Raw genomic sequence first — 25,254 nt, forward strand, 5'->3', positions numbered from 1 at the left:
AGTTGTTTAAATACATCCACAAATCTAAAACTTACAGCCTGAATACACACAAAAAAATGTGAAGTATATATGATTTGTAGTAAAAGAAATACTTAACTGGATTATTATAACTTGTGTCTTATTTAAGTGGTTTTGACCATCATTCCCACAGTAATCTGTTCTCACCAGGTTAATAGTTCATGTAAACACGATGTGACACTGCAACAAACACGAGCAGTTACGTGATGTTTTCAGCTTTTCCATGAAATTAACTTGGTGAGAACAACGTTATTATTACTGAAAAGAACAAAAAAAAAATAAGACTCCAGTTGTAATAAACCTGATTTGACTTTAAACAGATGCTAAACTTGTTTGTTTACCTGCTGTGATTAGTGATGAGCCGCTTAAGGTCGTCTACAGTAAATGCTGTTCTGTGATTGGCTGGCACAGCGGGAGGAAATGAAGTGTGTTAATTATCGGTTACACAGTTAATACACTATACATCTGATTTTTTAATTTACACAACCACATATTTACATAAACAAACAAACAAACAAACAAACAAACAAACCCCTCTCTGGTTTAATGCATATTCTGAACTCTGCAGAGTGTTTAAAACAACCAATGTGACTTTTTTTTGTGTGTGTTTAAATATTGATGCACGGTGGTTTTAGTGAAGTCATTTATTTCTGAGTGCAGATGTTCAGGTCGTGTTTTTACGTCAGATCGTTCAGGTGCAACTTACAGACTCAGGTCATCCTGATACACTCGTCTCTTCACAAATACACTTCAGACATTTTTACACACTTGAGAGTAAATAAATACAATGAAATGACAGGATGAATAACAGAGGATTTACACCTTCGGATGAGACAGAACAGCAGTTTGTACTGGTGAAAAGTGGGTGTTTAACTTGAAATGAGTGTGAACTAAATGTCTAACTCTTACATAACTCAGACATAATAATGTGCTGATTAAGGAAGCGACAATTAACCAGTGAATCTGAAGCCATCGCTCTGATAGTTTGCATGTGTGACGAGCAGATTTTAAAATGCAAAGCTGGAAATTTAAAGGTCACAACGTCCGAATTTACTGACTCCTTTAACTCTGTTAGTTAATTTAGAAGCTTTTAATTTACAGCGACAGTTTAGAAGACAAGTGGATTTAAAACCAGGTGCAGCTGATGTCACTCGACTGCAGAGCGACCTGCGCCACCTACAGGTAAGTAAAGTAAAAGCAGCTGCAGCGTCGACAACAAACGAGCCGCTGACACGTTCATGTCTCCTACAGCTGGTGAAATTTTAACACTTATGCCACCTGCAGGTGAGTTTTATAGTTTGAACCCCTTCTAACCCATAAACATATAGATTTCTATTATCTGCTGAGTGCAGGTTATTGTTAATTGAGAAAGAAACGTTTACTCTGAACATATGAGCCTTTCTTTAATTAACACACTCCCCCGGTCTGAACTGGACACATTTCAGCCTGTTTGTCAGTAATCATCTCAGGTGTGTTTTTAACATAAACAGCTGTTTATACTGGCTGCATGATGGCAAATCCATCCAATAGTTGTTGAGATATTTCAGACCGACTGATTTTGCCATAACTTGAGTCAAGCTGCTAGCACGGCTACAAAATCCCCCCGTTATTTAACACTAATTGCCTGTAATTCTAACAAGTGTTGAAACTACTTTCTTTGCCTGTAAGAGGCGACACCATCGAGTCCACACCTGCAGGTTGAACTGACTGAACAGCTCCCCCTTGTGGAGAACCTGATGCCCACTGAATGTGAAAATTAGTTTATACGTTAAAAGCCGGTTTCATGAGATAAAAGCGATGATCCAATTTACTTGTAAATTACTGAGAAGCAGAAGTTATGTAGAAAATAATTACTTTTATGACTGCCAAAAATATATATATATTTTTTTCTTCTGTACTTGCAATGAGAATTACTTACTGGGAATGTTTCAGTACACAGACTTTCATCAGGTGATTTCTGGTCTGTGCACCGAAACGTTCCCAATAAACCTCCTTTAATTGCGAGCACAGAAGACAGCGTGCAGGAGTTCTTTGTTCTATTATTGTCTGCACACCGTCTTTTCTCCGACGCACCTGTTTAACTGCAGGTGTGCAAAAAAAATTCTGCTCCTTCAGACCCCGACGTGACAAAAAAAACTAATCTATTCGCTTTCGTGAGGAGTTCAAATCATGTCACGCTGTGAAATTGAAAACATATGTCGGACGATATCAGAGTTGATGTTTGTGAACAGGTTGCTGGGAAAAAAAAGCATAGTAGACAGGTGAAATGAATTTAGGATTTATGGAAGGTGCCGTTATAAGTGGAAAACCCCCTACAGTCAACAAAACAAGCTGAAAATCTGCCAAACCAATGATGTCCGACTAGATTTACAGTCTTTTATGAGTTTAACTTCTGCTTTTCGTTCAACTGTTTTAACGGTATGAAACTCTCACGCTGCACTGGATACAAGACAAGATCTTTCTCCCTGCTGACAGACTTGACGACAGTACAACAGATTAGATAATTTAAGATACTTTATCAGTGTATCTCCTGTCAGATTAGCAGTAGTTCACCAGATTATTTTTGGCGGGGTGAGTTCAGCAGGAGCCTGAAGTTGGTTTTAAGATAAAAAAATGAAAGGAAATCTCATCCGGAGGGAACTTTTATAAACTCACTGAGCCCGTCTGCCTTTTTAAAAACCAGGTTTCTGTGTAGAAAATAGACGTTTGTATGAATTAGTTTGTGTGTTGATTGATATATTTTTTAAAATACATGTACAGCTCACTACTGTTAATTATTTAACCTAAAACCAGCTGATGAAAGCTTCTATATTTTCTGCTCTAATAATCTGAAGTCTGGAAGCTATTTCAAGAGCGCGAGTGATGTGTTTTTACCTTCTTCTGTTGTTTGGAATAAAAGGAAGAAGAGCAGCTGAGCACTTAACACAAGCAGTAAAGAGACAACATGGCCGAACAAAGAAAGGAGCACTTCCTACAGAAACTTCAACAAAAAACCCGACTACGTACTTTCAGATTGACAGGTGATCTTTGGGAAGGACAGTTGCTGAAGTAACAGGTGATTAGCACCAAAGACGGAGTCGAAACATCCTTTAGATCATCACTTACAGCTCGGTGGACTGATGGTAAACATGTACAGACCAGTTGAGAACCAGTACAGAAGCAGTAGTTTTGTCACGCAGCGTAACCGCTGGTTTAAACGTTGAGCGGTCGGTCGGTCGGCGGTGCGCGGTGATGTCACGTCTGGCCCTTACAGGTGTGCACGTCGACCTGCTGGTGGCAGTCGCGGCAGTGCACGGCGCAGCACCAGTGGAACTTGCATTCGCACTTGGTGGTCCGGCTGACCCGCGACGTGTCGTAACCTCGACCGCAGCACATCACCTCGCATCCGTCCACGCCGCGAGACGTCCGGTTACACACCCGCCCGCCCGTCCCCATCGACCCTGGAGAGAGAGAGAGAGAGAGAGAGAGAGAGAGAGAGAGGTTTTGAGTTGAAAATTAAAGGGTCAATTCACCAAAATCACAACTATCTCTAGACTCACCTCTAATAGCATCTACAGATTGTTTGATTTGATATGTTTGATTTGTTGTACTCAAAGCTGGAAAACTACATTATAAAAACTCAACAGAAACTTATCAATAATGGAAACTGACTGTAGAAAAGTCTGATGATCATCCAGAGTCAACAGAACACTTCATCTATCCTTGTTTACTTTCTTTAAAATGTCATTTTTTCAATGAAATTCAATCAAATCAAAACATTTCAGCATCAATCTGGAGGAATAAAACTAAAACTGTCTGCATGGCTGAGCACCAGTGGGGGTTTTTTATGGGATAACAGGCTTTTTATTGTGATGTAGGTGAACTTCAATGTGCACAAAAACCATACATATGCCATTTCCCCACACAAATATAAACTCAGAACCTGCAAACCTCATGCATACTTGAGAGATCCGAGGGTGATATAAGGTGGAGAATAATGATAATAAATAACGTGAGAGAGACAATTTAATAATAAAACATTGTTCACATCGTCTCAGCAGAGACTTCAAAACAAAAGCATTATGATCACTTTGTTCAACAGAATGTAAACATCTTACGCAATCAAAGCTTCTGTTTTCCACACACACTGCGCTCAGTTTGAGATCAGATGAACTTAAATGCTTCTTGAGGTTAAATCACTTTACTGCAGCAGCAGGATTTATCTCGCCGTTCATTTCCTGCTTCGCTGCACCGACTGAACCGACGTTACATTTGTTTACTAAATGCAAAAAAACACATTTCAGTGTTTTCCTTCCGAAATGAGATGAACTAGTGGAACAGTTTGACGCCTACACTGATAATTATTCCAGACTAAAACAATGTAAGAGAGTCATTGTCACAGTATAATTTAGAGGCATTTTATACATAAAACGGTTTATAGCATCATTAGGCTTTACAGGAATGTGACTCGCCAATCTGAGGAGTTTAATTGGTTATCAGGAGCCAATGGGAGAACAGTATAACGCTGGCAGTGCACTGAAGATGAGACAGAGGTGGAGGGGGGAGGAGGAGGAGGGTAAGATGATGAACGCTGGACGAAGGAGAGATGAGAGATTGATGATAGGAGCCGTCAGCCTGCACTCCCACTCTTCATCAGCTGTTCATTTTATAGGAGACACTCATCGCCGACACACACACACACACACACACACACACACACAATCTCCTCATACACTTTATAGGTAGACTGGCCTCACTGATAACACACAATCTCACTTTTTCTACTGAATCTCGCCCACACACACACACACACACCTTGTGTCTCCACAGACACACTCAGACGTCTGTTTCAGGTGTTTCAGGTGTGAGCTGTGCAGGAGGGAACTGCTGCATCTTAATTCATCATAAAACTACAGAAGCCTGCAGAGGTCATTTGATGTTTTCTTGTCATCATATAAGAACTATCTCTGATCTTAAAAAAACAACCTTTTATATAACCATACTGAGGATCCTAAGAAAGAAAGAAAGAAAGCTAAAATAATAAGTTGTTTGACAATCATTCATCGTTTAAGTCATCCATCATATAAATTTAAATGGGTCATATAAACTTTTAATGGGTCCAGTTTCTTAAAATGTGAGAATGTGCAGCTTTTCCATGTCTTATAATAGTGCAAATGTAATATTTTTGGATTTTGGACCAAAAAAAAAAAGCTAATTGAAGCCACCAATGACATCACCTCAGACTGTGGGAAACTGCGACAGACATTTTCCACTGTTTTCTGACATTTTATGGACCAAATGATTGATCAGTCAATTGAGAAAATAATTGTCAGTTGCAGCTGTTGCTGTTGTTGTGTATCAGTCTGTCAGAGATGCTCCAGTCATCCACAGGAATGTTACTGGGGTTACTGGGACTTTTTCAGCAATAATATCAATGTGTTATCTGCTCATGTCAAACATGAGCAGCCTGAACAGATGTTGCGCGTCCCCTTGTTATAGATATTTACCACATGTTTTGATCTAATGATCATAACAAAGACAGTTTGGGTTATCGCGTCAAGATTTCCAGATAATTATTCCGTGATCAGCGGAAAAAAAATGAACTTGTTGTGTCGAGTTTAAGAATGAATCATTCTGTGATTAGAACAAAAACACGATTCAGCACCTCTCTGACACGACTACCGACACTGACAGTGTATTGTTACACTTCAAGCCCCGTAGCTGTGATGGAGCCCAGATACTCTGATCATATCTGCTTAAAATCTGCAGCTTCAGAGACTTGTTGTGTTATTACGAGCTCCGGTGCAGCCGTTTATGACGTGATATTGTTTTGACGAGTGATCGCAGCTAGTTAGCGACTACACAGCTAGCTGTGAATACCATCCAGTAGAAGCTGTAACAATGGATGTGTTGATTTCCAGCTGTTCGTTTTCTGTGGTGTTCAGAATTCAAGTTGTAGAGAGTTGTGACAACAGTCTGAGGAGCCTCCTAAACCACCAGACCACCTACACGCCCCAGTCCACCACAATTTTGACGATCATTTAATTGTTTAAGTCATTTATTAAGCAAAAAATCTGTAACCAGCTGCTCAAATGAAAAGATTTACTGTTTTTCTCTTTTTTTTTATACAACTGTAAACGTCATATGTCTGGGTTTTAAAGTGTTAGTCTGACAACGATGGGTAATTAATTGATTAAACAATGAATTTGAAAAATGTTATGATAGACTTGACTACAGATGAAAACCCTTGCAGCCTCAGATAACTCTCTTATCTCACTTTGTTGCCTAGTTTTGTTATCATCTTGAAGATGTTTGAATTATAAAACTTGATTAAACTCGTCCTGGAGTGTTTTAAACCTCTGGGCTGCTGTGGTGCAGATGTTGTTGAGACAGCAGAGGACGGTGCAGGTGTGACTGACTGTTACTGTCTGACTGTGAGGCACAAAGTGTTACTGAAGGAGAACATGTGTGTGTGTGTGTGTGTGTGTGTGTGTGTGTGTGTGTGTGTGTGTGTGTGTGTGTGTGTGTGTTCAGATGACTTCTCCTGTATAAATAAAGGTTTCGAAAAAAAATTATGAACTGGCTTCAAGAACCGTCTTGAACATTGTTCTGGAATTTGCTAATGTTTACATTCTGCTTCGCTCGGTGTGTGTGCACCGTCTCTGCACCGTCTCTCCCTCGCCAGGTAATATGTCTGGGCATGACCCGAAGCCCCGCCCCCTCTCTGGCAGCGTGCCCGCCTGTCATCCGAGGTATGCCGCGCTGCTAGGGGTGACATCACGGCCAGAGTCTTCCTCGCAGCCCCCCCCCCCCCCCTCTCTCTCTCTCTCTCTCTCTCTCTGTGCGTCTGCTTATTGAATTAAGATGAGGGGGCGCCGAGAGATGAGTTTAGCACCTGAGCCTCGCCGGGGCCGAGGGAAATTGATTTCACACTTTAAAGAGGCACAGAGGGGCCGTCTCACTATCTCTGTGGGCTCTGGGCCTGCGAGTGTGTGTGTGTGTGTGTGTCTCCATCTGTCTGTGAGAATGGATTCAGTGTGTGTGTTTCCAGAATGATTGAGGGCAAGTTTGCATGTCTTTAAGTGCTTTCTCAATGTGTGTGTGTGTGATGGGAGAGAGAGAGAGAGAAAAGAGAGTCGATCGCTCAAAGTGTGTGTGTTTCCAGAATGATTGAGCTTCATGGGAGCTTGTTTGTATCGTGTGTTTGTGCGTCTGACGGTGATTCAACATACAGTTATGTGTCACCATCCAGAGCCGGTTTACATGTCTGACTCTGTGCGTGTCCCAGAGGAGCCGGTCCTTAGAGAGGGAGCAAGTAAAGTTCTCATGAGACCCTGTGTGTGTGTGTGTGTGTGTGTGTGTGTGTGTGTGTGTGTGTGTTACCTCTTCCTGCTTACATGTACACAACCCATAACGCCTTCATGTCTGCTGGGAAGCCTCTACTTGTTCCCAAAAGGGGCCCTGAGACCTCCAGAGGTCCATCGAGAGGTTAGAGAGAAAATGATTTCAGTGGAGATCAAAGGATCTCTCAAAAGGTTTAAACTGCTCAGTTTTGTTGAAAAGTTAAAATACTTTAGATATACTTCGTTTGCAAACAGGGATCCAACGTTGCTTAAATTAAGTAATACAAGAAAATGAGGATATGCACCGTGGAGCTAGAATAAAAAGCACAATATCAACAAGAGTGATGAGCTGCGTTCAAGTACAATATAAAGGGAATTTTTGGGTTTGCAACAGTAACAAAAAGTCTAGTTTTGACTGACAGAGCAGTTTACTCTAGTGTTGTCAAATGAATAAACTATTTTATCCGACATCTAGACTCCGAATGAATACCATGTGTCTTCTGAATATATCTGAGCAGGTTTAATTGACTCTTAAAAGGTCATAAAACTCTCTCAGTACCTAAAAGACCATGACGGTGCCTGAAAATTTGAACTGCACACAGAATGCATGTCGTGACAGACTGTCCTGTGACTGAAAGCTCCCAGGTTTGATTCTCTACAACATCAAACGTGTCCTTTGACTCCGAAAAAGTCCTCGAGTGAGACACTGAAACCTTGACTTGTTGGATTAAAGACACACAACGTGAACCTGATGTGACATTAAGTTAGTGATGCTGAGAAGATATCAGAAGTAAAGCCGTGACGATTAGTCGATTAATCGATCAGTCAAGCGACAGAAACAGTTTTGATGATAGATTAATCGTTGTTTTTTGTCTAAATTCTCTGATTCCAGCTTGTCAAATGTGAATATTTTCCAGTTTATTTAGTCTTTAATGATCATAAACTAAATATCTTTGGGTTGTGGACTTTTGTTTGGGACAAAAAGATGAAATTCTGGAGACAGTGATCAGCATTTTTCACAATTTTCTGACATTTTATAGACGACCAATCGAGAAAATGGTCAACAGTTTCATCGATAACGAAGATAATCGCTAGCTGCAGCCGTAATCAGAAGATAATACAGTCAAGTTCACAAATACAACTATGATTTTTAGCTCTGATGCACAACACAAGTCACTGGAGTCCTGTTCTGATTTGTTTTGTCCAAATCAACAGTCAAGAACCTGAAGACAAACTCTGAGATACTGAAGCCAGGAAATGCTTGGCTTTCTTGCCTGATAAAAGCTAAAATAGTTGCTGTGTTATTTTCTGTGTCGACTCTATTCATCAATCTAGTTTCTGAGCTTTAGTTCATCCAAAAAAATAACTTTTTGACCTCAGAATTTCGGTGGCTCTGCTAAAAATGTTGGTGGCACCAAGTTCTTCTGGGAAAATGACAATAAACATGATGTTTGAACTGACAGAAGGTTATTGTATGTTTATTGTATGTTAGCCAACGCGGCACTTTTAGTCCGACAGCACAATGTTTGTGCTGTCTGGAGGCTTTTACTGATTACTGGAGTTTCAAAGAGACATTTCATCGTAGTCAGAAGGAAATACCAGAGAATCGTCTCACATATGCACATAACACACTGTAAACTGCCCTTGTGTGTGCGTTTGTGTTGTATTGTATCGTGTGATCCTACCTGCCCCCCGAAATATGCCTCACCTTGCTGGGCAAGCATACCCTCGAGTGTAAGTGTGTGTGTGTGTGTGTGTGTGTGTGTTTTCATTGGTGGTGATTTATAGCGATGTGTGGTGCTCTAAGGTTTCAGCCTACAGAAGTGTGTAATGGGTCTTAAACTGGCTGACACCCGATCGCCACGGATCATCTGCTGCCTGAGAGGCATCCACCTCCACTGGAACACACACACACACACACACACACACACACACACACTCTCAGGCACCTTTTCTTCATCTTTTCTTTCTCACACACAGTTTTCATACACAAACATTTTCATTCTCACACTCACTGTCTTGTTCCGAGACTTACATATATAATTTATTGCGTGTTATTTAATCGTAGACAAATCCAACCCCCCCCACCCCCCTCCCTCTGTACAGCGCTCAAGCTATAATGATTCTGTCACTACTGACGAGAGAAGAAAGTGTAAAGAGCGGGGAGAGTTTTACAGACTAGTATCGGAGCTGCAGGATCACTTCAGAGCTACTGTTTGATGTTAGTAGCTCAGTTTGATACATCACTGAAAAAGCAAAACGCTAAGACAACAGAAAGAGCTGGACCAATCACAATCCAGTTGTTAAACAGAAGCTCACTCACACACAATTAATCTGTCAAATAGTTTCTCAATTCAGCGATTAGTCATCTGGTCTATAAAATGTCTGTTTCCTAAAGCCTGAAGGTGACGGTTTTAAATGTCTTGTATTGTTCCAACCAACAGTCCACAACCTAAAGATATCTGAAGTCTTATAGTATGTTGTTTGGCACCAGATCTAATTATTTGTCCCGTACTGACGCAGTGATAAAGAAAATAAATTGATTATTATATCATTCTATCAACTGTTTCACCCTACTGGTCAGGACAAGAATTAACTCACAGTTGATATTGTATATCAGAATAGCTCAGAAACAAATCTTCGTCCTCTTAATGTATTTTATTCTTTTAATAAAATGTGTTTGATATTTAGTTTACTGTCATAGAAAACTAAAGAAACCAGAAAATATTCACATTTAAGAAGCTGGAACCAGACTTATCAAAATAGTTGGCGATTAGTTTTCTAAGCAACTAATCATTGCGGCTCTAAATGAGAAAACACTCCTCGGTGAATAATAGGTAATAATGTCGTTATTAATTTAGGTAAGTAATTAGTAATGACTGACAGAAAGTCCTGCCTGTTATGAGCTGCTGTTGAAAGTCTACCTGTGCTTTAGTCTAATGCTGTAAACAACAGCAGCCTTAGAGCTGGGAGGTGAATTGTGTTGGCCTCGGCTACGGATGACATTTAAATTCTTTTCCATCTTCTCCCCCCCTGTCAATAGGTCACACTTTTACCCTTCACATGTCAAGAGACACAAATCAAAACCTCCATACAAATCCACTCGCACACACAAACCCCCCCCCCAAACAAACAAAAAGCAAAGCAGCGTCATCTCTCTATGTCTGAGACAAAGACGCCAACATACAACTTGCCAGATTCAGATAGTCAGCAACACTCATTCATTTCATTCTTTTGAAAAAACAACAAAGAAGAAATATGTACTTGGATAATGAAAAGTCCCCATAACTAAAGGTTTAACAAAATGTCCCAAAACAACTAATAAAACTTCTCTAATGGTAATAATTGTGATACTTGATCATGATACATTGATACATTTCTTTGCAAAGTGAATAATCAAATTTTGTATCCTGCATTTTCTGTGAAAAATCTAGAAAGAGATCAGGCTTGGACTTTAAAAGACACAGATGAGTATTGGCTGCGAGAACGGCTCGAGGCGAGAACGGCTTCCTGCTTTCTTACAGTGCAGACGCTTTGCTGCTCGCTCTCGCCTCTGCTTGCATTCTTCTGCTGATATTCGTGTTTTTTTTTTTCTGCGAGAAATTACAAGCAGCGGCTGCTGGATACTTATAAATCACTGGGACTGTAATTCTTTGTAGCTATAGTAGGCTATTGCCATAATTCAACATTTTTATGACCTCCTCAGTACAACGTGAGCGTGGCCTACCGATAGCACAAGCCTGTACTGCAGTGACTGGGAATGTGGTACTTAGCTAAAGCTGATTAGCAGCAAGATGACTCCCTTCTCCACCGATGACTTCCACAAACTTCTACGGAATATCGCAGCGCTGGAAACCAAAATTCATCGGTTAGAAGTGAACGTAGAAGTGAATGGACTATGTGGGAAGGACACCACTTCACCATGGACTCAAAACAGTGGACAAGATCATGCTAACGCACGGCTCATTACCACCGACAAGACTACCAAGAAACAGGAGGGCTGTGTGCCGGGTAATAAATCTACAAGTGATAGTCCTCCCTGGAACTCTTCTTGGTGCAAAGCCTAAGTATAAATCATTTTACTGGGAAATGGGAGGACGAGTAACAGGCAGAGCCCAGCGTCCTGAGGTTTGTGATGCAACAGGCTGGCCTGCGTTATCATCCAGGCAGAGCGCCTCTTCAACCCCTGTTCTTAGTAGGACACAGCCGTGGACAGCTGCGAAAGGGAGAATTAGCAGCAAACCTCCCCAACAACCGAGTGTACAACTGGAGAACAGATTTGCTCCACTGCTGCAGGACCCTGGATCTCCGTCTGATGACCTGGATAACCTCTTGTCTTCACACAGCAGGGTAAGGACTGAGAGTAAATCAGAAAGTAAGAGGCTACAGGGAAAGCTAACGACTGGGACTTAAACTCTGATTGTGGGTGACTTTGCTGTAAAGGATGTAAGAAGCATGTGCAGTAAAAACACCAAAGTACTCTGCTTTCCAAAGGACATGGTCTCTGACATGACTGAGAGAATCCTGCGTATCATGGCTGCACATCCAACTGTGAAAACCATCATGGTGCACATAGGGACCAATGATGTTGTGAAACAACAATCTGAAGTGCTGAAACAAGACTTTATTGATCTGTTGAACACAGTCAGCTCTTGCTGAGGTGTTTATCAGTGGCCCTCTACCGCCAGTAAGAAAAGGAGTTGAGAGATTCAGCAGACTGTTGGCACTAAACACATGGCTCTTAACTGCATGTACCGTCCATTCACCACATTTTATTGACAATTTCAACTTTTTCTGGGACTGCAGACATCTTTTTAAGGCAGATAGACTTTGCCTTAACAAGTCAGGAGTAAAATTGTTTATCTCTCACCTATTTTACTTCCTGCATCACCCATCTGTTCCCTCTGCCAAGGACAAGAGGAATCAAAACAAGAAGACATAACACAATGCGGCAGAAACCTTGAAAGAGAGCCACCTCAGCCCCCGTCTGAAGACAGCTTTAAACATGAGAGTTATCAGAGCCAAGAGGAAGAGGAGTCTCCACCCCCCTCACCAACAACCGCCTGTGGGGATTCACCTTCTTCACCCCCTCCCCCAAACCACATCCAGGTCACCCTCCTCTCCTCTCCTCCTATTCCCCCCTCTTGGAGTTCGCTGACCAGATGAAAGAGCTGGTCACTGCAGGGACCAAACTTATCCCCTGACCTACTCCCATTTTCTCCCCTAAACCCCCCTCAGTATCCACCTCCACTATTACTAACTACTACTAGTAGTTACTAAGTCCTCAGCTGGTTTTGACACAATCGTCACAGTTACAATATCCTATACAACCCCGCCCCCCCCAACTGCGAAGGCCATAGCATATGATTCACATCATTTTCATACTCATCAAACCATTCAGTGACCCCTATGCACTGTCATCCTGGAAGACACCGCTCCCATCAAGATAGAAATGTTTCATCATAGGATAAAAGTGATGACTCAGAACAACTTTGTATTGATTTGTAGTGACCCTTCCCTCTAAGGAGACAAATGGACCCAAACCATGCCAGCAAAATGCCCCCCCACAGCACAACAGAGCCACCAGATCCCCTCCCTGTATGGGTCTAGCATTCAGACCTGTACCGGTTTTTCCTTTAATTTGTCATCAGTCTATATATATGAATTGATGAATTTACCTACATCTTCACTGACAAAATTCATGAAATTAGACAGGATGTGTTATCATCTCTGTGTCTACTTAAAATCGATTCAAATACCATGACACAACTTTATCCATCCACTAAAACATATGCAGTGGCAGAATTACAGTCTTAGTGTTACTGGCTCTCAGTGCTGCATGGCAGTGGTTGACAACAACATATAACAAGACCAACTGGAAAACTAGGTGGGACTTTCTGGCACAGTACTAAACTGGTTTGAATCCTACTTAAAGGACAGGAACTACTTTGTGTCTGTAGGTAATTACACATTTGAGCGGATAAAAAAAAAAAGACATGCAGAGTTCCCCAAGGCTCCATTCTGGGGCCTCTTATGTTCAACATGTACATGCTCCCACTGGCTCAGATCATGGAAAACAACAAAATGTGTTATCATAATTATGCAGATGACACACAAATTTACATAACCGTATCACCAGGGGACTATGGTCCAATACAAGCACTGAGTGAGTGCAGTGAACGAATCAACGATTGGATGTGCCAGAATTTTCTTCAGTTAAATGAAGATAAAAGTGAAGTAATTGTTTTTGGAGCCATGGAAGAACATTTAAAAGTCAGCACTTAGCTTCAATCAATAATGTTAAAAACCACAAACCAAGCCAGAAATCTTGGTGTAGTCATGGACTCAGACCTTAATTTCAACAGCCACATTAACACAACTACAACGTCAACCTACTATCACCTGAAGAATATATCAAGACTTAAAGGACTTATGTCTCGGCAGGATTTGGAAAAACTTGTCCATGCATTTATCTCTAGTAGACATTTTATTACTTTAACGCTGTCTTCACAGGCCTCCCTAAGGAATCAATCAGACAGCTGCAGCTGATTCAGGACGCTGCTGCTTGAGTCCTCACTAAGACCCAGAAAGTAGATCATATAACTCCAGTTCTCAGATCTTTACACTGGCTTCCTGTCTGACAAAGAACTGATTTTAAAATACTGCTGTTGGTTTATAAACCACTGAATGGTTTAGGACCAAAATACATCTCTGATCTGCTGCTACATTATGAACCATCCAGACCTCTCAGGTGGTCTGGGACAGACCTGCTTTCTGTCCACAGAGTAAAAACTAAACATGAAAAAGCAGCGTTCAGTTTATTTGCTCCACATATCTGGAACAAACTCCTGGAAAACTGCTGGTCTGCTTCAACTCTCAGTTCTTTTATATCAAGGCTGCAAGCTGTTTGCGGCTGTCTTTTATTAAACCAAATTTGAGGCTTTTGATTAATTTCTTGTCCTGCACTGTAACTTTTATCCTCAAATCGTATCTGTCTTATTCAATTTTAGCTTATTATTATTTTCTATTCTCTTAACTCTTTAATAACTATTTTAAATTATGTTTAAATGCCCTTTTATAATGTGTCTCTTTTGCACTTTGTCTTAATGCTTTTAATGTTTTATATAAAGCACTTTGAATTGCCTTGTTGTTGAAATGTGCTATACAAATAAACTTGCTTTGCCTTGACCTCAGTATCTTACACTGATTAAGTGAAAGCATGAATACTGTAGTTTTTCCAAAAACTACTTCATTTTTCACACTGCCAAAAAAGATGAGCATAAATGTTCCTTCTTTGCTTTTACATTTAGGACAGTTTGAGGAATTATCTTTCAAGATCTTATTTATCCCTATTGGAATTAGATAAAACAAAATATGAAAAAAATTAAGCCCCTTTGACTCTGAACCTATTTGGCACTGAAACACAGAAACACTGAAAGTTGATAAATCATATTGGAACCAGTTCTGTCGCATGTCAGTGAAAAGCCAAAGTAAAAGTTGGGCAGGTTTGAGATGCCAAGAAAGTTGAACCTGCTGGAGGTATTGGAGGTGTAATTCAAGCAAACATCTGTGATCAAGTATTTGATAACCCTCATGACAAATCTGTTCACACTCCTTTGTAGGCATGTTCACACCAACCAACCGTGTTTGTTGAAGTGGTTCACTTGAACTCTGAAGCGTTCACTTTTTTTGGTTTGGTTCATTTGGCCTGGTGAGAGAATACTGTAATCCTATTTCAACTCAGGCGGAAACCAAATGGCGTGTAAAATCTCAGACCTTTAACCAAGAGACCAAAAGCAATCTAGATGTTGAGGTTAACACCGGGCACGGTTTGGTTGAAAAGTGAAAGTTTTTATATGTCCTGGTTACATATTATGGTTGTTTCAGGAGCATTTAAAGGACAACATTTCAGAGTGTAGTTTGGACCTGATTTAAAATTGATAAAATGGATATTTTTTATATCAAATGATAGTGTTTAATGTGAGAGGCATCACTCGAACCTACAGAGAATTACTCTGAAGCTCCCCTCGGCTTTACGGAGCTTTATAGTGAGTTTCAGCTCATTGTTTAGCTGTCCAGCTGCAACTTTACTGTTTTGGTTCACTCTCAGCGCTCTCATGGCGTTGTTTTCTGCAGAAGTACGCAGCTGTTTTCAAAGAAAAAGCTCTAAAAAGCCACTGTACACTACCTGCTCAGCACCAAACGGCAAACAGACACAGTTAGCTGTATACTAGCTGGTGAACATAGTGGAGCATTTAGCAGCTAAAGAGCCAGATATTTCCCTCAGGAGTTGGTAGAGAGTAAAAACAGAACTAAAAGAGAGTGAATATTGGACTTAAATTCACCAGGTGGACTGAAACACAACTCCAAATGAATGATAATGTAGCTCAGTAACTGCCAGATGTGGAAATAAGCAACTGTTTGCAAACCAGTTCAACATATCAACTTAAACAGTGATGATATGTCAATCTTGTGTTCACAACTTGTTTACGTCGCCCCCAAGTTGCCAAAAATTCAGTTCTTTAATCTAGACTAAATCAACAAATCAGTGCTTGCTGGGAGTTGAGTATTTAAAGTTAGATGTCTTAATCCAGTCAGCACAAGTGATCCTCTTATCAGATCCTGTGGTATGTTAAAGCTCGAAAAAGACTAAAGGTTGTTTACCTGACTCGTGGTCGCGTATGCAGTAGTCTGGCGAGTCCTCCAAGTACACCAGGTCATTCTTGCTAGGTCGTTTGAAGTGTGAGTGCGCAGCAGTGAACCCGGTGCCGTACTGGTTAACGGCGACCTGCACCGCACCGTTGTACCTCTTGCGAAGGTGCTCGCCGGTGCGTCTGAAGTCGGCCATGGCCAGCCAGCAGGTCCTGACGCTGCACGACCCGCTCACACCGTGACATTTACACTCCAGAGTCATGAAGCGCTTCACCGCCTGGAGAGGAAAATAGAACGTAGGATTAGGACAAAACTGTGTGTAGATTTAACTGTAACATAAAATAGTTTAGGAAGCAAAACGTATAAAATAAAGTAACATAAAAGGTTCATATTACAAGTTATCTTAAAGCCGAACCAGCCTTTCAGAACATAATACCATCTACAGGTGTTTAGCTCTCAGCTCGGTGCCTCCTCACCTTCCTGCCGGCTCGGTTGTTGTGCAGGTTCATGAGCGCCCGGGCGTCCCTCTCCTTCCTCTCTTTGGCATCCACGAAGGCCTGGCTGAAGCGCATGGCGTGCTCCACGTGGTCACTGCAGCCACCCCAGTCGAAGGAGCCCTTGGCGTCCCGTGACGAGCCCTTCTTAGTGGGATCGCACGAGCAGGAGTCCAGTTCGCCTTGGCTGCAGGCTCGTGCCAGCGTGTAAACCACTCCGGCCGAGGAGATGGCGTAGACGAAGGCCACTTCGCGGCTGCCTGAGAGGAGAAGAGGAAATGTTGGGAGTCGTGGAAGCACACACCTGAAACAAAGCCAGGTTTTTTTCTAGATTTTCATGTCATATACCACATAATAGATAATTAAATAAACTGTAGAGACTGTAGATACAAACCCAGGAACTATTCAAATCTAGAACTACATACTGAGGTCAGACGTCGACACCGTATTCTTTGTACAAACACTAGAAAGCATTCAGAATAGTAAAAAAAACAACGTCAAAAGAACCATCAGCACAGTTGCTGGTACACTTCTCTACATCAATAAACTCCACTGATGTAAATCAAACATAACAGTTTTATCTTCTTATTGATCTTGAACCTGGCGTTTCCCGATACAGGCTGCCTGACGGCAAAATAAAGCCACGATAAACAGAAAGATCCTTAAAATGTTTGGCCACCGCTGCTACCTGTATGACCCGTGTTTGTTGTTGTCTGCAAGATGCTTTTATTTTGTGCGAGGCATGAAATAAAAAACGCTTCATCTACCTCCAACTGCTAACATTTACCAGCAATGCCCTGATAGAAAGTCCTTATCTCCCTCTGCATGTAACTGATGAGAGATCTGAGAGGGATCAAAGGTTGAGACGGGGCAAGTGTGTGTGTGTGTGTGTGTGTGTGTGTGTGTGTTTAACCACACCTACGAGTCATCATGACACTACAGAGCATGCCCATGCAGTGACAGCAATAAAATAGGTGGATTTTTAAATGTTTGATGTTTAGGGCTGCAACTAAGGGTTATTTTCATGAGCTGATGCTTTACTTATTCAACACATGAATCATGTCATCCATAAAATAAAATAGAAAATAATGGCCCAACGTGTCATCTGAATCTGAATTAATCATCAAATCTCTCTGAACTCTCATTGTCCTGCTGTCATAAATAAACCTGCACATATAAATGAACGTCTGTCACATTCAAGCCCTTGTAAAATGAGTTCACACAATGCTGATTAAACCCAGATAAATCTCTCTGTATTTCACAGTATACAGAGTTTTTAAACCTGGTGTTGGGTTTGACATTCCCACGCTGGCCAGATGAATGCATACTGAGCATGCTCTATGGAAAGAACATGTGCACTACAGACTTCTGCCGGCCGAGCCAGGTAGCTTCCGGTTAGCTCTCTGCTAACTTGAATGGGGATTAAAAAAAAAAAAGTAATCTTGCTGCTCTTCTAGACTTTCCAAATGTTATCAGACCAAACGCATCAAATTCTGATAGTGAAATGAGTCATTTTGCGGGGGTTGTGTGACACTCAAAACAATTTATCTACTGTTTCACAGCTGCAACAGTAGCAGCTATGGTGTAGCTTAAGGCGGAGCCTATGATGTAAGCACGTGTCAACAGTGTTTTTGTCATTACTTTCACTGCCAGAAGGGGGAGACAAAAGTCCCGTACTGCAGCTTTAAGACGAGAGACTCTTGACTTGATAAAAATGACAAACAAATTTAGGTGACTTTTAATTATGACAATGTGCTCAAAGCAACAGGCATTATGTGAGATATTTGTGCCCTGCGTTTAGCCTGGCAGGCTACTTACAAGCTGCCCATCCCGACCATCTGACACTTAACATCAATCAAGTATGGCACTCGCTGTTATGACATCATCTGTCATCACAGTTATAGTCTATAAGATTTTAGTCACCTGTAAGTACACAGGTAGTAATGACGTGTGTTTTAATAATACAGAGTTCACATGTATCGGAAGCAAACATTCTTAGAGCGACTGGTTCATTTGTTTACAGACAAACTGTCAGATGTATGTCATGTTGTTTTAGTACGGAAGACAAAAGAAGACATTAATTAAATTATCTTTTGTATTACATTTTTTTGTATTTGTATTTTGTAATTTATAATAATAATTATATATCTTAAATTGGTAAATTAAGTAATTGATAAATTACTTATAAAATTAAATCCAATTAATGTTTGAACCGATTAATCAATTAATTGTTTTAGACAGAGACATTTTAATGCAAACAATACTGCCAGGTATTGAACCTCAATACTTTTTTGTTACCAACCAAGGTGTGCACATAATACCAAAACCCCAAACTGTCAAGAACCAAAAGCTGCCATTAGATGTCTGGTTTACTCATTAATTGATCAGACAGATCCTGATTCTAATCAAAATTAGATTAGACTATTAATTAAGGCAAAGTTCTAGAAAAACATTTGAGAACTTCAGCATCTTTTGTCAATTTGCAGTAAAGTAAAGTAAGGTATCAAAAAACAATCGTTCTTGTATCTGTATTGAAACTCTCGTGTCAAAAATTACAAATGATACCCCGCCCAATCAAGCACACACATACATACATACAGTGACTTCAGTGTGTCTGTGTGTGTGTGTGTGTACATGCATGATCACTCCCAGTCCAGCGGCTAAGTTGAGCGTGCCTAACAAGGTTAATGAGGAGAACGCTGAGAGAACACGACACCAGAGAGACAAAACTCCTGCGTAATTGTTTGAAATTAGCCCACTGACATTGACAATAAGGAGCTTCTGACGGTGCCTCGGCGTGCCGTGATAATACTGTGTGACACGTCCGGGGCCCGACTGGGAGGTCTGAATACCACACGGCTGATTAGAGGCCCCGACATGAAACGGACTAAGTCGAAGGATCCGCCTCGCAGGTTAAACCTCAGAGCATGGGAGAGGAACATCAGGCTGCCGATGATCCTCCAGTGGCAATAAAAAAAAAAAAAAAAAGATTATGACTTGTTATAACATGTCCTCAAAGGAGATGACTGAATTTAGCTGCTCAGACACAGAGTGGCACGTCTAATTTGACAGGATGCATCTGTCCGGAGCTCACATCTGTCACAGGCAGCGACAGGCAGCTTATTGCTACTCATTACTTGTTAATCATTTCAATCCCTGACGTTGCTGATCGCACTTTACTGCCTGGGAGGAGTCGTTTGTCACACTCTTCATAACATTTATTTTCCACTACAACCCCCCCCCACAGCCCCCCCCCCCCGCCCTATATCTACTCTTCACTCGTCAATAAATCAAGTCTTTTCTTCTGCAAATGATCAGGGAAGATAAACAGTGCTAACGACCCGATGAGGATCTTGAAAGTGGTGAGGTTACTTTTATTTAGAAAAAGTTTCTCTCTTAAACAAGCTGAGTGGAGAGTGAATCATCAGCTGAGACAGTAGCTAAGTGAACCTAACAAAAACACAAACATTATCATGATCAAACTGAACTTGTGTTATTAGTCATCACTAAAACAATCAATCGATTCATAAAATGAAAATTAAGAATTATAATAATTGATTTATAATAAGATAAAAGAGAGTATTTGAGTTGCTGGAACCTGCAAATCTCTTGCATCTTTGCTTGAAAAAGTTCTTAAATTATTGATTTTTATCAAAAATTGTGGCTAATTAATTTTCCATCCATTGACAAATTGGTTCAGCTCTTAATCTGTATACCACAAGTCATAATATTACTATGTTATATTAAAGTACTGAGTCATATGTAGCCCCCAACACAGGAACAAACTGGCAGAGAAACCAGTCGACTGCACCGACGTGATAAATGTACAATTGTAAAGTGAGACGAGGTGTGGAATGCGATCCAACCTCTGTGAAAAAGAACATATCTGCAAGGGACCCATCTATTTCCCAGAAAGCCTCGGTGTCGCAGTAAATCTACCCAACACTCTGAAAACCGAGCAATTGTTTGGATTTGTCAGCATTAAGTCGATGCTTATGGTCAAACATGTTTGTCACTGCGGACGGATCGGCGTGCTGTAACACACACGATCACGCGGCGAATCGTTTCTACAAAAAAAAAGGTGCCGGCAGCAAACAATGACCTGGAAACACAACCCAGCAGATACTGTAGCAGGCAATCTAGTCACTAACTTTATATTCTTAGTTGTGCAGTGTGTTTAAGGCACCTGACTGACCCTGAAGCCTTCATATCATGAATAAGATGCTTTACGAACACTTTGCGTACCTAACCCCTGCATCTAATATCATTTACTGCAGGAGCAGCATTCACAGCGTTATCTCAATACTGATATGCTGCTAAAGTATTCAAAATCAGTTTAAAAAGTCGCCCTCACGACACCGAGTCAAATGATTCTTGATGTTTTCCTACCACAAAATCTTTACATTTTCAATTATAGTTTATTTTTTAGATTTGTTAAAATTTCACTTCTCATCTATTAAGAGATAACGACTACGAACCCCAATGTCTCAATATGAGAATACACAATATAAATATGGAGACTATAAGTGATAGTTTAAAGGCTTTAATTTAATATAACTTTAATCCGATGTCTGACTCTGCAGACGTAATTCCCGGAGACGAAGTGTAGCAGGTATTTAAGATGGACAAGATTTTATTTGGTCCAACAGACTCAACTATAACATCTTACAAGAAAAATTAGCCATGAATGTCTCTATTTACTAATCCCTCAAACCCCCCAAACCTGTTCAACCTTCATTTCTCTCTAGCCTGTCTTACAGAGGGTCAGAGGTCAACTATAGAACACCAGCTCTGGAGCTGAGAGGGTCAGGGCCTTGCTAAAGGACACTACAGCAGGCAGGATGCTGGTTTGATTTCAAATCCTTCAGATGAAGGATGACTGCCCCTCGCTGACGGTTTTTAAAACCTCCGTTAGTTTAAAATTGCACTTTTTAATGCTCGAGTTAAATGAGCTCTAACGTTCCCTCCACTCACTGCGTAGCAGCAGGCGTCCAAACAGGTTGTGGTCTCTGGCCGTGGTGTTGCAGTTCCAGCGGTGGTTGCGGAACTGGTGCTGGCACTCGGAGATCCAGTCCTTCATCCCGGCCCCGATGGCCTGCATCACTTTGGGATGCTGGCGGCACAGCTGGCGCTGCTTGTTCACCAGACCAGGGATGTTGTCGCACATCACCTGGGATCCCAGGGTGCCCATGTACCTGCAGAACAGAAGAAGAAAACTTGAGAAAGTGGCACAAAAGGGGGTCTGGAAGACGGATACAGAATTTGACTTTTTTTTAATGATCTCAGTGAGAGAAAATTAAGAAAATGCTGAACCTATCCCTGCAAATAACCTGATATATGCCTGTAGGAAATGTGGACACTTATCTTCAACAAACTGTCTGTGTTCGCCAATAGAAAAGTAAAAATAAAGCAAAAAAAGGTGTGGTCTTGAGATCTACAGTCCATACTCCCATGTACCTGCAGAACAAGGTGATGAAAGACTGGTAGGGACTTTGAACACTTGCAGGCTCCAGAGATTTTCTTACATGATTACAGAAAGAACAGAGCGGCAAGAAATTTTTAAAAAGCAGTCAGGAAACTTATCTGTCCAAATAACATCTCACTATCATAGGAAGTATGAAAAGTTTATGTCAAAGTTGGAAACAGAACCTTTTGCAAATATTAAAGATTAAAGAGGGAAAAACAGCAAATGAAGAGAAATTAAATGATATCAAATGACTTTGTTCTGGAAAGGTATCTGTCCAAATATTCAGTCTTCAACAACCTGCAAAAATACAATTATGAAAGCCATGGAGGGAATTTTGACACTTAATCTCTGTGAAATTTCTCGCTCACAAAAGAAAAAAAAAGTAATGAAACCGTTTTGAATGTAATTTAGACATTTTACGCATATTTATTTCACTATAATCAAACACAAGAGGGGAAACTATACCCGGTATCATTTTAGAGAAATCACATGGACTATTTTCCTCTCTAGAAACGTTTAACAGTCTCATTGGAGCGCATTTTGCGCGTCGCGAAGACAAGACCACGGGAGACCAGCGTGTATCTGCTTATAGTGATTTTTAGTGGTGTTGTATATGTTGAACTGTGGAGAGCGATATTTCGCTCCCGTCTATGTCGAGTGTGTACTACGGAAGTAACAATAAACTTGAAACATGTCAGTTTAATTACAATGCCATGCACTCAGCGCACGAGCTTTTTACAATTGCATTTCAATAAAGATGTGGAAAAGTGTGCGGTACTTACCACCAAGACGCATCGACCTCGGCCGTCAGCCAGCAGATTGCTACAGATAAATAAAAACATATTCCACTTGGCAATAAGTTCATATTAACCAAACTTAAGTCCTTTATGGATCTGGACGGAGCATTTCCACGGATGAAAAAAAAATAATTAAATAAATCAGAAGAACAGATAAGTCAGAATTTGATTCTCCAAATAAAAGTTTAGATTAAAAAATATATCATCACGAGACAGTTAGCAGACGGAGGTTTGCGCGTAAAAGCCATGTCAGGCTCGGGTTCTGCACGGTGGCAAAGTGCTTATGAGGAAAAAGTAAAGACCGACTGTCTAATAGTCCAGCAAAGATTTTCAGTGGAGATAGGCAGATGATGTGCTATCAGGTTTAAATTGCTTTACACAAGGGGTGGGCAGAGTCCCATCTCAGGAATGAGGTGAAGAAATGAGATGTCTGAGAGTATCTGTTCAGGCTGGTTTGACACCAGACAGGCTTGGCCCGCGTCCAGACCGGAGCTCCGCAGCTCTTGAGATGTGGTCCAAGCTGATGGGGCTCTTCACTCAAACTGCACCGACGCGTTCAGGGAATGAGCCGGCTGTGGGAGGATTCACCCAGCTCAGGCAATGTCAGTCACCAGAAAAACCGCACAACCCCGCTAAGATTCAAATTTTTTGGAAGGAAATGGTCCATATTTATTATCAGCTGTGTAGTCCCGAAAAGTGACAGTCTTTATCTTTATAACTTTTACGCACAAATTAATGTTGTGCACAAAAGACATGTGCGTAAAAATCCATTTCTTGCGCAAAAATATTTAGAATTTGTCAGGACTCCGGTGGATCCGTAGGTCATTAGACGCTGAGACTGGTATTTTTTTGGTGATGATACATAATTAAACAATCACCAAATATATCCCACATACCTGGACATTTACTTTTGTATTTTACACATTCGGCAACTTTCCTGTTCATTAAGGCCTTTATCTTCTTAATAAATTTAGATCTTCTTGAAACCAAGTGCCATACCCTACTGTCACTCTGATGCCAAATATTTCTGATGACGCATTGTTATTTTACAGCCTTATATAAACCACCACTCAGTCTAACTAACAACTCAGGAATGGTGGTTGAAAAAAAAAAAAGGAAAGGAAAATTACGCACCGATTCTCCCAAAGCAGCACCTAAAGGTGATGTGTCCATTTCAATTGGATTATCTATCACAGTCTTTTTGAAGTCTCTCGGGGAAATCTGTACCACTGTCACACGGCATTTCCTCCATCTTTGATCTGGCCTGGGTGAATCTGGAGGTCCGGAGACCCTGACCAGATGAGATTAATGGGCAAATTGGATTTTTCCCATGATCCCCGTGGAAGAAAACCATAAAACAACAAGGAGATTTAGAGCGCTCTCTCTGCTCTTCTCAGCCCATTGAACACGACTTTGTTTTTGCAGCAGCAGTAGTTGTAATAAGCCTGTAATACAAATCCAATTTAATTGGAGTTATTTGTTCACTGCCTTACCAAAGCGCATTAAGGCAGGTCATTGTATTTCACTACACGTTTTATGGAAAGACTGACTTCAGTTTACCTGCCCAGCATGAAAAGTACAGCTGAGATACATTTACTCAAACTACTTGAGTGATACCTGCCAAACAAGCAAGGATTTTAACAATTTCTCTCTTATTTCAAAACCTTATCTATGAATTTGAATGGCTAAAATGATGAGTGGTTGGACAAAGGTCACAACCTAATGAAAAAGAAATATTTACCCTGTTTTCCTGAATTTCTTAAAGAAATAGTTAATTATTTTGGGAAATGGACCTTATTTGTCTTCCTTTCTCCAACGGTTAGATGAAAAGATCAATAATCGCCTCTTGACCCAAGAGGTGATTAGCGTAGCTTAGCATGAAGACTGGAAGCAGGGGAAACAGCTCGTCTGGCTTTTTCCAATGTTCCAAAATACACCTACCAGCACCTCTAAAACTGACTAATTACCATGTGTTGTATCTTGTATGTTTAATCTGTACACAAACAAATTATTTTCTTGACAAACAACAGATCACGGATCAGGAAACCTGCACTGTGGCTGGAGACTGCACAGAACCGCTGGACTGATTGATAAACTGTTGTTGGTCAAGAAATGGTCACAATATGTAACTCCCCCTAAAACCACTAAATTTATATTTCATATTTACATTTCTGTTTGTGCACAAATGGAACAAACTACATGTTGTTTTGTTTCGTTTGTCTGATTTTGACTTTGGAGAGAGCCAGGCTAGCCTTTTCCCCCTATTTCCAGTCTTTATGCTAAGCTACGCTAATTTCCTCCAGTTCTCCACACTCAACACAGACATGCGATTGATTCATCTTCTCATCTAACTCTCAAAGAAAGCAAAAAGGCACGTTTCCCAAAAGTTTTAACTATTCCTTCAAGTCTGTTACTTCAAAGCCTGAAATTTGTTATATACAATATTTTTCCTTCATATAGATGAAAATCTGAATTAAAAAATTTTTCGCAGGCGATGAAAACTA

At 40.8% G+C, this 25,254-nt stretch overlaps 1 protein-coding gene across 2 annotated transcripts; it reads right to left on the reverse strand.

The window, feature by feature from the left end:
- Positions 1 to 647: 647 nt before the first annotated feature.
- On the reverse strand, positions 648 to 25,195 carry wnt2 (wingless-type MMTV integration site family member 2). 2 transcript variants are annotated; one of them, XM_067590645.1, is made up of 5 exons: positions 22,736 to 25,195; positions 21,461 to 21,681; positions 16,469 to 16,746; positions 16,005 to 16,269; positions 648 to 3,458 (listed from the first exon to the last, which is right to left on the reverse strand). In XM_067590645.1, exons 1-5 carry the CDS (start codon positions 22,816 to 22,818, stop codon positions 3,253 to 3,255), a joined length of 1,053 nt encoding a protein of 350 aa, XP_067446746.1. In that variant the 5' UTR covers positions 22,819 to 25,195; the 3' UTR covers positions 648 to 3,252. The 2 variants fall into 2 exon arrangements, with proteins under 2 accessions (XP_067446746.1, XP_067446747.1); XM_067590646.1 differs by having other exon boundaries at positions 21,944 to 22,828.
- Between the last annotated feature and the right edge of the window lie 59 nt (positions 25,196 to 25,254).

Source organism: Thunnus thynnus, chromosome 5 (genome assembly GCF_963924715.1).
Source record: "Thunnus thynnus chromosome 5, fThuThy2.1, whole genome shotgun sequence".
Lineage (NCBI taxonomy): Eukaryota > Metazoa > Chordata > Actinopteri > Scombriformes > Scombridae > Thunnus > Thunnus thynnus.

What these genes read in the sequence shown, in the direction of transcription:
- wnt2 (XM_067590645.1), bottom strand. Translation starts at nt 22,818, where the DNA reads ATGAACTTATTGCCAAGTGGAATATGTTTTTATTTATCTGTAGCAATC. An exon ending in GAGGTCGATGCGTCTTGGTG is followed by an intron (nt 21,682 to 22,735) that starts GTAAGTACCGCA and finishes TCTGTTCTGCAG; the next exon opens with GTACATGGGCACCCTGGGAT. An exon ending in ACAACCGAGCCGGCAGGAAG is followed by an intron (nt 16,270 to 16,468) that starts GTGAGGAGGCAC and finishes TTTCCTCTCCAG; the next exon opens with GCGGTGAAGCGCTTCATGAC.